The 16,039-nt window shown below is 43.2% G+C and overlaps 1 protein-coding gene across 1 annotated transcript in view; it reads right to left on the reverse strand.

Moving 5' to 3' along the window:
* Window positions 1-12,833, reverse strand: part of LRRFIP1 (LRR binding FLII interacting protein 1) — a 115,481-nt gene extending 102,648 nt beyond the window's left edge. The window contains exon 1 of the mRNA XM_075153904.1: window positions 11,734-12,833. Within this exon, the coding sequence (XP_075010005.1) occupies window positions 11,734-11,823 (90 nt within the window). The 5' untranslated portion in view covers window positions 11,824-12,833. The remainder of the gene's footprint in view (window positions 1-11,733) is intronic.
* Between the last annotated feature and the right edge of the window lie 3,206 nt (window positions 12,834-16,039).

The following is a 16,039-nucleotide window of genomic DNA, read 5'->3' on the forward strand; positions in this document are numbered from 1 at the left end:
ATAGACCATTTTATTGTGTTTACAATATGATGTTTTGTGGGATTACAGTATAACAGTTACAAGTTTCAAGGCACTGTTTTTCATTACCTCTTCAACTACACCAACTTTGTATCAAATTTAAAAAAAGGACCTACAGGCAGTGTAAAAAGTGTTTGGGGATAGCTAGGTGGGAGAGTTGCATGCAATTCTTCAAGTTGTACCACCTTCCTGCAGAGAAACCATGCTTTTGATTAACTTAGATATTCTGCTATAACAAATAACCTGCAGCTCTCCTTCAGGCTACCTACATTCCGATGGAAGAGTCAGGACACTTCAAATGCAAGCTGAAATTCTTGATTTGTAACGTCAACCGAAGAAATGCCAAAACCTGCTCGAGCAAATCTGAATTAAGGAAAAGTCTTGATATCCAGAGAAACGACCTTAAAAAAGTGTGGTGAAACTGCCTTTTCTTGTTAGTACAGCTGTATGCTGCAGAGTATGGATACCAGCTTCTACTACATCATGCTTTAACAGATTTTCTGTCCTTTAAGCACAAATATTAAGCTTCAAACATTTAGTAACAGCGCTCTAACCATGTCTCTTCAGGAGAGGAGCCAAATTCTACATTCAGTTTGCAGAAAAAGCACACAGAGGAAGCTTCACAGAGAAAATGTTTTAAAAATTCACACTTCTCAAGGAATTTTAAGAGACCTGTCAAAAATAAGTTAAAAAAAAAGAAAAAAATCACACTATCCGCCATATCTCACCATTACAACCAATTCAAAAGTTTTTTATCTACAAGATACTCTTACCTGGCCAGCGGACAGGAGTTACCCTCTCATGCTTGCTATCATTCCGCAACTCATTCCCTTGTGGGAAGAGGAATTCCCAGAGAGAGCCAGGACATGTCAAGACAACTTGCCCCGAGGGAAATGGCGCTGAACAACCCATCAGCTCGGATTAAAGCTAAAAAACAGCATTGTTCAAGAAACGATTGGACAGTTTTTGTGTGCAGGTGGGACAGGATTACTGTATCCAATCTGGGTCTTAGCTATAATGGGTTACCTGGAGAATCTGTGTCCTAACCCTTACTAACAAATGAGTTCAGTTTGAAATACACTACGAAGCTACACATACCTTGTTTAGTTGTATGACAAAAATGACCTTCACGGCTCTTTACTGAAGTTTTTAAAATCAAGGAATGCCGCTTGGAATACGTCAACAGCATGAGACACAGCAGCAGCCCTGCCCGGTCAAGTCCTTTCTTTGCTTGCTCCTTTTCCCCCCCTAACAGTGATTACCACCTAGCAGATACAATTATAACTTTATCCTCAGTCTCACGGTCTATTTAACACTCAAATTGTGTCAATCAATTAGTTTAACGTGGGGAACAGCTGTGTCTGCAAAATGGCAAGTAACAAGAAGTGGCAAGAGAACAGGATAAACCAGCAGCAAGACTTCAGCCCTTTGAGAATCACATTCTATTAGAGGAAACTACAATGAAAACCCAATTCCCTTAAGATTTACTACCAGCTCCTGAGGCGCACCAAGCAATCTTAGAAGTGTTACATCAGGTTTTTATACCTGAGTATTCACAAAGCTCGTATCCAAGGTATTAGACTAGTTTTTTTGGCACACTATTTTGATTTTATGGTGGGAAGACTAGAAGAGCAGACTTGTTATGCCAGCAGCACAGGTAGCAGACTTCAGAGAAGCAACTCTAGATAATGCAGATCTCTACAAGAGGCTTGCTTCTGTATCAACAGGTTGAGCCCACCCCAAAAAAATAAGGATAGATTGCTGTAAGAGCGTAGCTCACTACAAACCCATTGATCCTTATTTTCTAATGCTAAATTTGTAGATTGCTTGGTTAGACAATAAGTTCTCGGTTACCAGATGCCTTTCTGCTAGCCTGAAAATTGTTCTTAAATCTGACAATATATATTTATTCCATCAGTGACACAAAAGCATTTCACCAGCACAGAGAACCTTTCTTCGCTTACTGTAGTTCACCAAATAATAGTATTTTTTTCCAGGGTAATTAGACAAGAATGTACAAACATTACTAAAACCACTGTGTAAACCTCTATAATTAAAACACTGACATTCTCTACATATATCAACATTATCCCTTGTATCCACACACAAGCATACTATTTCCCAGAGCCCCTAGATTCCTCCACAGTTCATGTAAAGGTTAGGTCACATCTCTGTTTCAATGTACTCATTTCACATCGGGGCAGATTTAAATTTCATATTTAATAGACAATGGAATAGCATGACCTTTGGGTATCACAAAAAATGTCCCAAAAGCCCACTTCAATTTTCAACAGATGTTGATTCAACATATTTGCCAATGTAAATCCTCTTAGAACTCAGCAACACGTTCAGCAAAGCAAGAAAATCAAGACCAGCACACACACACTTCATATGGGAAAATGGGTATTTTAAAGAAAACAGATTACGGGAAATGCACAGTTGCAAGGCAAAGCCATAGGGCTGTTGTAGACCATTCAAATTTAAACTGACTTATTTTCTAAAAGCACGTAAAGTTATAGCTACTATTTTCCTAGCAACTCTATTGAAAGAACTTCAAGTTTGCAATGGGAGAGAAACAAGAAGCGATTACACAGATGAAAAAAAACAGTAGGCTGTTATCTTTTACTGTTCATAGTCAGCAAAAGCAAGTATGATTTTGTGTTTCCATGTGAAGACTGCAGTACATTGGCACCAGTATAAACAGCCATATCTGAATCTAAAGCGATACATGTTTTAAAAGTGAAGGGAAAAAAATGTGAGGCTACAAGAGTTCGATAGGAGACTGGAGCCCAGGGATTTTTCTGGATGTGAAGCACACCAAGAGCCTTTCCTTGCTCTCCTGTCATCCTAGTATGTTAGCTGATAAACGCTCCATAATTAGAAGACCCAAGTGGGGATGCCTGAAATCTATCTGACCTGAGGGAACAAGTTTAAAAGCCTGACCCAGCGTTCAGCGTGCCAGATACTCCTGTATTCCGTTTCTGTCTACTGGAAGAGGCTGGCAAAAGCAGACAGAAGAGACAGACTCAACTAAATTTGGTATTCAAATGTGGGATTAGAGAAAGGATATTTTGGGACATAGGAAGTACTCAAAAGAGGAAGGCAAAGAAAAAAAACAGTATTAAATTTAAATCAGATACTGGCAAAGGAAAAGGTCACAAGATACGCAAGAGCAGAAGCCGAGAGGGAAGAAACATTATTCCTTTACGTTCCCTGCCTGTGCAGAGCTCTGCGCTCGAGGCATCTGTGGGATTGCAAGAACAGTCTGCAAAGAATCACCAGTGGGACCGCTCGGGACAGAGGCATCATCACTTCATTGCAGGCGATACTAAAACACAAGTCACTGACCAACCAAGCTAAACCAGTAAACACACAAATAAACTGCTTTTGTGGAACTCTCTTCCAGTAAGTTTTCCGTTCTGGGTAAGATAAATCAATCTGACACTAATTACATCTAAAAACTGCAAGTAATGACATTATGGTAGGAAAAACCCAACTCTGAGAATCTATTTTTGAGGAAGCCAGAAGCAGTTGGAGATACCATCTTGCTTGTTTCTTTGATAGAAGTTTGAATACAAATTGAATAACCCACTCTCATGCACATAAACCTTCCTACAGTAAGAGGAAAGAAAATTGTTGCTCTGAAACTTAATTATCGTTTTTGCATTTCTTCACACGCCAATGATAACAAGCACTGCCCTACCTAATTACCAGGTATTAAAAATAGGAACACAGCATTTGTGATGCATCTGGCAATTTTGGTTTACCAAAGGCTCTGATTTCTTGTACAGCAACATATAATACAAAAATAAAATCTAAGTATTTTCTCGAAGAGCACAGGAGCTCATGAAGCATCGAAGAACTAGAAGGCATCCAGTGGTTTTGCACGTATATTGTCAGGATTAAGCTGTATCACAAGAGAAACTTATCTTGCACACAGAAGCAGCATGCAGGAAGGAGAAAAGAGCTGTGAAAAAGAGCGGTGACGAACCAGCAAGGAGCTAGAAGCAATAGGAAATGAAGAGGCTTCCTCACCACATCCGAGACTGGAACACATCTCGGATTTGGCACTATCAGATCACTTTCCCTGTTTGCTGTCTCCAGCTCAACTCTTAAATGCTGCGGTAGTATTTAGGTGGATAAAACCACAGCCTGTGCCAAGCCGCTGGCTCACAGGCTGCAGGCACGCAGAAGGGCAAAGCAGATGCAGCTGAACAAATCCGCCTCTTTTCAGATCAAACCCAGGATATTTTATTGAAAGTACATCACAAAGCAATCAACTTTCCAGTTCTAGGTCAGAAATTTTTAATGAGTAATTAGCTCAGACACTCGTTTTTATTGGCACGGAACAGTATCTTAAGTCCCTAAATTAACAAAAGTTATTTCAATCTATTCAGTGGAGCTTCCAAGTCAGAATTAGTCACTCAAAGTTTTAGACCACAGTTGTGCCATTTATGTGCAATTATACTCAATACCCCAAACATCCATCTTCCCTTAATCCAGAAATAGCTAGTTTTGTTAAAACTTCCATTTTTTATGTCTGCCAATAAACCCAACATTTTTCAAAGGATTTGAAGAAAACCACGCCCCTCCCCTTCAGAATTCCACACCCTAAAGGGGTACACACTGTATCAGAAATTCACTTACAGGAAATCATGACACACTGAAGGGATAAAGGAACAGAGAACAGGATTGCAGGCTAGATGCTGCTATGCAAGTCAAATCGGTCTCAGGGAGACGCTGCTTCGTTTAACCAGGGATACACTCCTTTCTTCTGCCCAGTTTTTGGTTTGGGCATACATCCACGTCCCAAAACAAGCAACCTTCAGTTTTGGAAACAGCGTTAGTCAGTTAGCTTGCGTCTTCTCCTCTCTCAGTGCCCAAAACTCTCAGCTGGTTAGCCCATAAAACTGCTCCTAGCTCTGCGCATCAGGAAATACTTCCCAAGCCTGGCCCTCCACACTTCATGCCACTTAGTTAAGTTTGTTTAAAGTCAGAATTAGAAATCCATCCAAATACGCATAGGAAGTGTCTTTGGCACTGGGGTCTAACCAGCAAGTACTCTAGGTATGGATAGTTGTCAAACTAGTACAGTGGTCAGAGTTACGGCACATTCCTGCCGACGTGAAGGTATTACTGCCATGCTTTTTCCCAGCCTCTGAATACATGACTTCTGTACTCTCTCTGTAGCCTCCAATAATCAGTAGTTTTTAACAGCCTGACCAGAACTTCCACATTTTCATAACAGAAAATTATGTCACATGGTCATTCACCTACCTAAAGTCACTTACACACTACAAGCACTGCATGGCAACTAGATCAGCTCCTCCTAGGTAATTAAAACCTTCAAATTCCTACCAGTGAAGTATTGCCTTATGTAGTATTTATTATGCCACCAAGCTTTAATTTCAACAGTTAAAGCTTCTTCAAACAGGCCGTTGGAAGTTGCCTTACATTTCTTGCTACCTACCAGCAACACTGGTGGTTCTCCACCCTCAAAATATCTAAGAGTACCTGCAAATGAGCACTAGCACATCAGACTACTCAGTTTAAGAGACTACTGTCTCCAGTCACTAGTCTCATTCTCCTGTCAGACATTACACTACTCACAGGGCAGAGGATGAAGAAGCATCCAGCAGCTCTTCACCAGCAGCAATTTACCTTACAGCATCTTAGTTTTAAAACAAAATTATGGGCAAAGATGCTAGGCTGGAATCTAGCAATCACAGTAACCTTGAACTGCAGTAATCTGCACCACAACAACTCATCTCAGCTACCCATGGTATGAAAAACGCGTTCACCAGGAATTGGCCAACACTAACTTGCAAGACTGAAGACCAGAACTACCCATATGGATGCTTCCTAAATATATTTTTGCCTGATGTAACATTCTCATTTCAATGCACATACCAGTTACTTTTCCAGCTAAAACTGGGAAAGTTCTACAGCCTACTTCTTGTTCCCTAACTGAAATAAGGTGAAAGAAAAGGAGAGAGTCTTGGGAGTAAATGGTTACAGATGTCTTCCCATAAGAAGCCCTTAAGCACTTCCCTTATCCTTACTGTGTGATGAAAGCCCAAACTTCAGCTATTTTTCTACTATGTGCAAGGCCAGCTATTCATCTCTAGTAGATTCAGGGTGATGAGCAAGAGCACCAAATAACACCAGAAACAGAGAAAGCTCCCCGATGAAGTGACCATGCTTCTCAGAAGCATCTCTGGTACTTAAAAACAAAACAAAACACCCACAAAACTCTCAAAGCCACCTTACGACTATCTGAAGGAAAGTTTGGCTTACTGCAGCTCCCTCTCCCTCCCCCCCATACCAATGGGCAACTTCTCCCCCAAAAAGTATTTCAACACAAGCGAGACAACAGCTGATATTTCAGAGCTGCTATTTTAAGGTTTGCCTGTGAGTGCTTATGTTTAGCTAGACAGATTCACTGCTCCTGGCAACCTGCTGATTTTACAGGAGAGACAAATACCTTGTTTCACGAGCCCAAACCGCTATGTGGATTATGCTCCTTGCAACCAAAGGAGGAAAAAAAAAACCTGAACAGTGTTGAAAGCCTTGCAAGTACACTTGAGCTCCAACTTTATTCAGCAACAGCCCTGGAAAAACATCCTTCTAGATGAGGTAATGATTAGCATTACATCCTGCAGACAAGCTCAGCATCTGGGCTTGCAAAGAAAAAGGCTGGGCTTCCCATGTTGTTAATCCTAACAGTAGTCTCTTGCTTGACTGAAATAGGAATCACAGTTCCTCAACAGCTGTTTCCTCAGACAGCAAGAGAACAGCTGAAGAGGACTCAGGCCAGGCATGGACACAAAAACAGGCAACTAATTATTTGAAGTTGCAATAGGCATACTGTGAGGCAGACTGTGCATTGGGAGACAGGCTACAATCACCCATTTAACTAAAATGAGATGGGTCTTAAGATTTTTGTCTCGCTTCTTAAACCATCCAACGCTACTTTTTCACACATTTTCTTTGGGAAAGATTATAAGTGAAGCCAGTGCCATTTGTTGGGTATATAGACATAAAATACGAGGAAAAAGGAGTGTTCGATGAAGAACAGCACATTTGCTAAATAAAATCATCTCAGTTTTGGAACAATTCTCCACACTCTACTGGCAAGCATTGCCTACAAAGTCCTCCTTCCTTCCTATATTTAGGTCAACCAGGCTGAGTCAAGCCCTCCATGAGCACCCCTTGCTTTCATAGCTTTCTATTCTAGAAGAGAGACCTACAGCCAGGCATGCTTTTTCAGATCATTTGTTCTCTTGAGCTGATATGGTAACACTCATAAAGGCAGAAAGTACTGAAATAAAAAATAAGTCAAGTACAAGCAACCAGTGCTACATAAAACAGCCTGTTTCCAAGGGCTTCTCTTGGAATATCTATCTGGCTTACAAAAGTCTCCACACACCTCTTAAATGCCAAATACTGCTCAAAAAAGTTCTACCACTATACCAGCCAGGCACACAGATCTTACACTGGTGTTACCTAGTATATCCTTAGGGAGTATGCTGCTTTAAATGCTCTGATATGCATAACAGTTCAATAAAGTTTGCGTGGCTTCCGTTCCTATATATAAATATCCATTCTGCTTGTGTTAGGTTCGACTCTTACCAAATTGTTTCCATTCTATTTATGCAGGTCACCCAAATTGTTGTATAATTTAAAGAATTCTTCCCCAAATTATCCCCTCAATTTAAAAGCCAGGCCTTTAGATTCCACATACAATGATCACAGTATGTCTTCACTAGTCCCGAAACTCCAATTTAGGCTTTTGAAGTTACTTAGTGCCTTCTTACTGTAACCAGTAAAGCTGGCTGGCTGGTTTCACCTGCGTTTTGAGCTATACCTAGTCAGCTACACTTCTGCTCCTTCATAGGAGTGTAACATCCCAATTTTTGAATCACTAAGAAGGCAAGTCAACACCCAAACTAAAAACTTAAGGGAAACACTCAAATCTACGGTCCATAAACTGATCATGCCAGGTATTTAAAAAAGAATAATTATGTATATACAAGTATGTAGGTGACAGTTCTTGACACTTTGGAAGTGACATACAGTGTACAAAGAGTGAATAAGCAACCCTCATAACATTACTACCTTTAATAGTAAAAACAAAGTCATGTTGCTTGAATTAGTAACTTCAAATTAATTACCAGCTAAAGATTTCTACTCTGTAAATTGCTGGATGAAAAAGAGAAGATTTCTAGCACAGAGATGACACAAGGCAGGATTGTTTTTCTGAGCAGTGTAATACACATCTGTTTGCAAAACATTAGCAAAACAAGGTGTAAATTACTTTCCTAATAAAAACAAGAAATTTACCTTGACCTTGTTCTTCCTCATTCAAGAAAATAAAAACCAGTAACTAATATTTTCTGCCTGTAAGAGAAATCTCATTTACATAGATGGCAGTTCCTCATTGGATTTGCAAAATTCTTTCTGCTCATGTAACACTTAACTATTACTGTAGCTAGCAGAGAGCAGAGTCGAAGTTAGGGAAAAAAAAAAATTCCCCTCGAAATGACATCTCAAGTTATCATATCAAACCCATCTATCCCAAGCAGGAAAAAAAGCAGGAAGCCAGTCCCTCCAAGGTTCAGCAGCCCAGGACTCTGCCTTCCCGAACCACACGTACACCCGCCCGAAAGAACAGACTGCACAGTACGCAACTACTACTGGCTGTGCTGGCACAGACCTCGAGGAGTATCAAACTGTTAGATTTTGCAAACACTGCTGGCATGTATTCACGGAGAGGAATAAAATAGCCCAAAAGTTTCCATTGACCTAAACACAGAATAATCTACTGGCATCAACACGAGTCTGAAAGCGGAGAACCCTATCGTTGATCAGCTTCGCTCTCAGCTGTAAGAGCTGACACCTGGAAAAAATAACCTCAGCAATACAAGCTAGGTGTGCGTACAGCAAGTCCTGAGTGGCAGTCATGTTTCCGTTAGAAACTCAGAACGCCATGTTCTTATTTTAACTATATTTACATATTTGCCATCCATTTAATTACCATGTCAGTCAGAAACTCAACAGCCAGATTTAGTGGTATGGTACTACTCTTCCCTGATGGGCAAGGTGATTTACAGTAACTGTACCTTTTACCTCTGCTCTAAACAGGTCTAGACAAGGTTATAAACTACTTGCAGCTGATCTAGCTCAGAAATTGCCTCAAACATTAAAACTTACTACTGCTGCTTAACATTACTAATACTGCTACTAAAACCCTATCACTACAATATGCTTCACTTTTACAATTTCCTTCCGCTTGCTTAGTTACTTCCTCTTAAGACGGTTCTCGCATCCCACGGGGGCGAGGACTGCCTTCTTCACTGCACAAGGCTCTCTTTTGGTCTACGCAAGACTGCACATACACAGCAAGACATCCCAGTTGCAAATTCAAAAGAATTTATGCTTCAAATGGCAGGAGTCTTTACAAGTCTTAATGTGTCCTTACAGAAGCACGCAGTGTAGCTAGGACTGTTGAGTTTTCAAGATATACTGACAATTACAAAATAAAACCATAAAGTATCAGAGCAGCATAGTCCTTTTGGAGGAAAACCAAAAGGAGAGAACATGCACACATTTCAGCTTACTCCCAGAGACCCCAAGGTAAGAGTACCTCTATGAATAAATCTGGTTTGGATGCTCTTTTAGGCTCCCACCTGAACATGGCAAAATGAAACCCAAGAATCTGCTAATAACTTGCAAGCACCTGTGGCTTCCAGATAACAAAGGAAGACCAAAGGAAAGAAAAGATTGAAAACCTATGCACAAACGCAACACGTCTATGTCTCGGCTTTGCCTGAACACCTGCAAGGAAGGCTGGAAGAGCCAAAATGTCAGCAATCCTTGTAACCCTTCTCAACATGAGGACTCTCAGCATCTTTATTAGGAGGAGACAAAAGGCTTACTTTACATTTTTAAGAGTTCTTAAGATCATATGGAAGGATTCATCTGGGATCCCTTGTGTGGAGAATGGGCAGTTAAACAACAAAACTATTATAAGTGCATAAAACCCAAGACAGAGTAATGCAAAGAGTTAAAATAATATGGGAAAATGCTGAACCTTGAACTTGGCAGTTCACAGTTTTAGCACTCGAGGGAAAAGATAAAAGACATGCTTGTGTCAGGCTTTCTGACCAAAAAGTTGTCCTTTAAACAATCCCCAGAAGAAAAAAACAAAACAAAACAAAAACGAAACACAAAACAACATAGTACTTAAGGCCACAAACCACTTCACAATACAGTGAAAAGCAGTACATAAGCTAAAGAAAAGTGAAAGCAGGACAGAAATGTGCAATAGAGAAGGACAACCTAGCCCCCCCCGTTACAGATTGATCTTTTCCTTGATCAAATGACAGCATGGCCAGAACACAGTTGTGGAATTTAAACCCTCATCCTGAAGCAATTCCTAGGATGTTATCATGACTCAACCTCTAATAGACAGCACAATCACTTTTACTTGCTATCTTATGTCCAGGACATGAGACGTTCTTGTCCTCCTACCTCAAACTCTATCCCTAGGAACTTTCTCATCATACAAATATATGACTTCTGGAAACACACTATCCAAATCCATCACACAGAAATTAGTCTACTGCATGTATTCCAAAGATGTTACAAACCACTTAAAAATGGTTACAAGAATAGTAAAGACTTCCTATGTTAGGGCTGCCATTAGTGATAATATCCAAGGTGCACAACGTTAGAGCTAACTCAATCTAACAGCCAGTTGCCACCAAAAATAAGCTCCATGTTAGCATTCATCTGATCCTGCTGCGACTGTGATTCAGGAAAAGAAACCAAGAGAGACTTAAATCTCTTCTAGATGAATGCTTTATCTTGAAACCCATCTTGAGGTCAGACCAACACAAGGCGGGGAGGAGACACACATAACCCATGCTGGGGTAAGAGGATGGCCACCTTCAGCAGCAGCCAGCATCGGATCAGCTCAGACACAGCGAAGAACAACCCCATGGCCGCTTATCCCGATCTCAGGTTGGGGCTGCCCATCTCCCCCATCAGAAGACTGTGGAAGGAAGGACAACCTGTGTCAGCTTTAGTAAACATAAAAAACGAATTCATGTCATCCTATTCACCATTGAATGGAACTGCACACAACAAGTAAGAATAAGGAGGTAGAGAGAAAACAGACATCAGCTGGTTTTAACTGTTTAAAGTCAGACCAAGCACAATGCAGTGTCTAGTGAGCAGCAAGCCTAACTCATGAAATATAAATATAAGCGAGTTTCCAAGTTAGATTGCACGCTTATGCCTACACCTAGCATCACCTTGCAGTCTTCTGGCTTACGTTTTTTCATTTATATGTAGCCATAACAAACCCGAGTGGCCTGTTTTCCGGTTCTCGGTCATTAACACCAACCTCAGCAGCCGCAGACAATTAATTTCCCCTCACGGAGGGGCTGGAGCAGGGCGGGCTTTCAGCCCGCGCTGGCAGTGCACGCCGTTTTCCTCACAGATATACACTTTAAGCGCTCCGGACGTAAGCCGTGCCCTAGGATCATAAAACAGGCCGACACCGTTGAGATGAATGCGGTTTTTTATTTCGCGTTTCATCAACCTGCCCTTGAATCGCCGGCGTGACCGCTTCCCGCGGGCGCGTGCGCGGCGGTTGGGGGAGCCCGGTGGGGGGGGGGGGGGAAGGAGGGGTCGCCGCCCGCCGCTCACCTCGCGGGCGATCTGGTTTAGCGCATCGTCCTCCGCCGTCAGGCGCTCCCGGTTCGGCAGCCGCTTTCGCCCGGCTCCCTGCGTCCCCATGGCGGACCTGCTCGGCCACCGCTGACCCGCCGGCCCCAGCGCTCCCGCCGCCTCTGCCGCTCGCCGGCGCCGGCGTGAAGAGCCCGGCCGTCACCGCCCCCCGCCGCGCGCATGCGCCGCCGCCCCCCGCCCTGAGGGGACGGGCCGCGCGCCGCCTCACGCCCCTCACCGACCCCCCGGGCAGGGGAGGGCGGCTTGGCGGCTCCCCGCGCACCCCTTCCTCCGCAGCAGCCCCCTCAGCCCTGGGCAGCCCCGCCGGGGACCCCCTTCCCCGCGGCACCCGCGCCCCCCGGCCGGGCACAGCCCCGGACTCCCCGGCCGTCCCAGCCCGCCGGTGACCTGCCCTCCCGAGGCCTCTTGTCCGCAAAGCTGAAGAAAATTTTCCTGAAATCGGGGAAACAGGCGTCGAACCTTGCTTGCTGTGAACCTGGGGGGTTTCTCTGCCACAAATATGGGGGGAGTGGGCCAGAAACCCGTCTCCTCGTGCCCTGAACCTTCACCCAGCCTCGTAGCCCCGTGGGATTCCTTCAGCCATGAATTTTCCTATTAAGGATAAGCGGACGTGATTAATTCTAGTGTCAGATACATCAGTGCTTAATTAATTAACATTGACAAGGATCAAGTATTCTCTGGGATTCCCGTCACAGCCCTCGTACGTCAATTTTCACAATAATTCCTTAAATGCGAATTACAAGCCTCTCAAGCTGAGGACACCAAATGCGTTACGCAAACGCGTGACAGAAAAAGGGCTGTGAACCCCACCCCCCTTACTGACAAAGACCAGCAAGCTGCATTTAATCTTTACGACTTAATTTTACCATCGATTCAAACTTCATAAATGTAAAAGGTGACGCTTGCCTGCTCTGGTCAGCGCAGTGTTTATCTGGCAGTTTTCATGTACGACAACCGAGATTTGGGTCATCCTCAAATTCAAAACTGTGTCAAGCAGTTTAATATATCATCCCTTCCCGTGAGGGCATGTATCAGAGAATAAAGCAATCAGTGCCTGTTTCAGGAAAAGGAAAAAAAAAAACCCTACTTTTAGCAGAATCCCTTTCCCCAAGAGCGTATAGATGCCCTCCGTCAGTCCCAGGCTGGTACTTGTTCTTCAGAAACTATTTAATTCTCACTTGCTGCTTTTTTATACGAGTGACATCAAGATGTCTATTTATAGCTGGTGCCTGGGCTGAAGCGATGGTCTCTGTGTGATTGCCCTCCGCTCCTCCACAGCACAGTGCCCGCCAGCACCCAGTACCACACGTGGAAACGCTGTTGTCCGAACTTGGCAAGAGATTGCGCAGACCTTTGAGGTGCAGCCATTGTCTTCAGAGCAGATGAGTAATTGAGAGCTCCTAACGATGTCCTCCTGATCAGCCACCCCATCAGGCAGGTCCCCTCTTCTCAGCCCTGGGATCTGCAGCCTGAACAGGAATCCCTCCATTTTTGACAGTTTTCTCCTGTTTAGCATCGCTTTCAAGAGGGAACTGGAAACCCACCCTCTGCTTCATCCTGCCATTGCTCCAGCTCTCGTTCAATGTCTACAACCTTCTCAGAGCAGCCAAACACTCTCTCTTCTTTTCAGACAGCGTTTGGCCTGTGCGTGCACTCACCACTCACATAACAGTTGTGTTGGGAACCATGGCTCTTCTGATGACTGGGTAGTGGTATTGCATTGATACTGCTTCTTACGCCTGCAACTATTTATCTTTACAAGAAACGAATGATTATTTCGTCAGTAAAAGCAGATAGATGAGTTCCCCACCTTACTTGGGCATTAAAAACAAGCGTGTCACATCCTGAGATTTGGCGTCAGGCTTACTCTGACCCCACACAAGCAGAAAACAAAGCACCTGCTCTGCAAGGCAGCACAGGGGCCTTAAAAGAGAGCTCTGACCCTGCTTCGGAGGCAAAGCTTTGCTGTGTCTGGCTTCCCTAGATATCCCGCAGGCTTCCCTTCTTCAGCCACCTCAGTTCCAACCTCACCTCCCCAAGACCTGGCTTAGCACTATCACCCTTTCAAGCTCTGCGTAACTTGTTCCCTGAGCCCTTATCCTTGCATTTGCCCCTGCCCTTTGAGGAATTCTGGCTAAAGAGGCGGGGCAGTGCCTTATTTTTAGGTCCGTGTTACCCAGGGTTTTCAGCCACCTGTGCAGCTGCATCACTGTATCCATGCAAGGAATTTCCAGTTCAGTGGTGCAGTAAGATTTGCATCAGTGCAGTTTGCCTGAAAACTGGCTGAAAGCCTTACAGAGGCTCGGCCTTCCAGCCAAACTGAGGCTTGTGCTAGACAGGTTTGTGTCCAAAAACCTACTATTTGGAGGGCTTTGTAAAAAAGAAAGAAAGAAAGAAAGAAATTTTAAAAATAAAGCAAAGAAATTGGAAGATAAGACGCTATTGGGTAACTGCAGTCAGATTTCAAATCACACATTGAACATGCGCTGCAGTGTAAGAAATCCTTCTTTTTTCTTGCATTCCAGACACTGATAGTAATTTTTTTCTTTTAATACAGTCAAAATAAGCCATCTTGTTATAAAAATACTATACATACAGAATTTGTCCAAATAAATGTGAAATAATGATTTAAATACGTTAGTTTTGGCTATGCTATGAAGTGCAGTGAGTGCAGCTGAAAATGAAATACTGAAATGTACATTTCTTATTTTAACAAGCAACATGAAGTTGAGGCTAGTTTTGTCTGAGAGTCATAACGGTGATTAATGATACTTGGACAAGACCGAGTATCCCGTGCCAGTTTCAAAGGGCTCTATTTTAAGTGCATAGTACGTACCTCATTCTCCAGTATCCTGTGTAAAAGGAGGCCGTTTGATGCAGAGCACACCCCAAAGATACAGTTTTCCCTCTGCGCTGCTCTTAAACCAAGCCATCTTGTAAAACTTCACTCTTGAGAATCAGAAGAAGCAATCAGCTGTTCAAACTGCTGCTGCTGCTGTACTCAACAGACCGCTTTTACATAATAAAATGGATGTTTTTATACGCTGTGCAGCAAAATATGATTGCATCTCAATTAGCGGCAAGCCCTGGGATAGGGGAATCCAGTGGCTAGCTGATGGTGTTAAAAGAAAACATAAGGGCAAATCTCCGCTACACCATAAGATCGCGTCATCTGCCAAACTAGAAATGAAGTCTGACAGCTTTAACAAGATGTCCATTAGTCCAAGGAGAGTGGAATGCTTAAATACCTTGGAAAGGCCTGTTTCATACCTAGGAGGCCAATATTTCACATTGTCAAGATACGTAAACAAGCAGAGCTCCATTAGCATTGTAACATTTTGCAAACATAACAGCAGTGATATCCAGCAGGGTCTGTGGATTTATTAATGGAAAAAAATTACATCACAGACAAGTATGTGCTGGCACTGAAACACTGCAGAAAAAAACACCGGTGCAGCTAAAGGGCTTGTACTTTATTACACCTCCTAAGGAGCCCAAGATGATCCTCTTCAGCAAATCTGACCTCCTGGGAAAAGCTTTCAGGTGTTGTTGCCGCATTTGAGCAGTGTCAAGACAGGGCTCAGGAGACTGGTAGTGTCCATGCAGATTTTGTCCAGATGAGATTCATTACCGTTACTTCATCTCTTCAAGTCAGCAGAGTCGCTGTTTGCATCAGTGGAGCCCTGGCACGCTGGGAACCTTGCTTAGCTTCGTTGTGTCTAGCCTGGGGCTTGTAGTTACGCAGCGACTCATCACAGCAAAGCTGTAACTGATAACTGTCTTCCCGGGTGGTCCAGAAAAGAGATCGATGAGCTTGGGTTGACCAAGGAGAATACAGTCCATAAAGTGGTGGGCTTCCAAGCCAAGCTTTCGGAGGACCGGAAAAAAAAATATCCCACAACAGCAGCAGACGATTATCTTGTTCCCTTTTTACCAACAGCAACTTACTTGCTATACCAAATGTGTTTTTTCTGAAGAGGGCTTATTTGTTGTCTTCATCTTGCCCAAACCCCTCAATGACTTACTGGCCTCCTCTAGTCGCCTTGGCATGTCATGAGAGATAGTTTTTCATCTGTAAATTTTTCACAGGTCACTGAAGATGCCACTTTGGGGATCTCAAGGTCTCAGAATTGGATCCCTTTCAAGGTTGAGGAAGAATCTTCCTTTGGAGGGTGTTTTTCAAAGGTTAACCTTGGGGTTGATTTCATTTAATATTTTCATTAGCGCCCTGACGCAAATAGGACAGCACTAATGAAATACACTG

Source organism: Calonectris borealis, chromosome 6 (genome assembly GCF_964195595.1).
Source record: "Calonectris borealis chromosome 6, bCalBor7.hap1.2, whole genome shotgun sequence".
NCBI classification, from domain to species: Eukaryota; Metazoa; Chordata; class Aves; order Procellariiformes; family Procellariidae; genus Calonectris; species Calonectris borealis.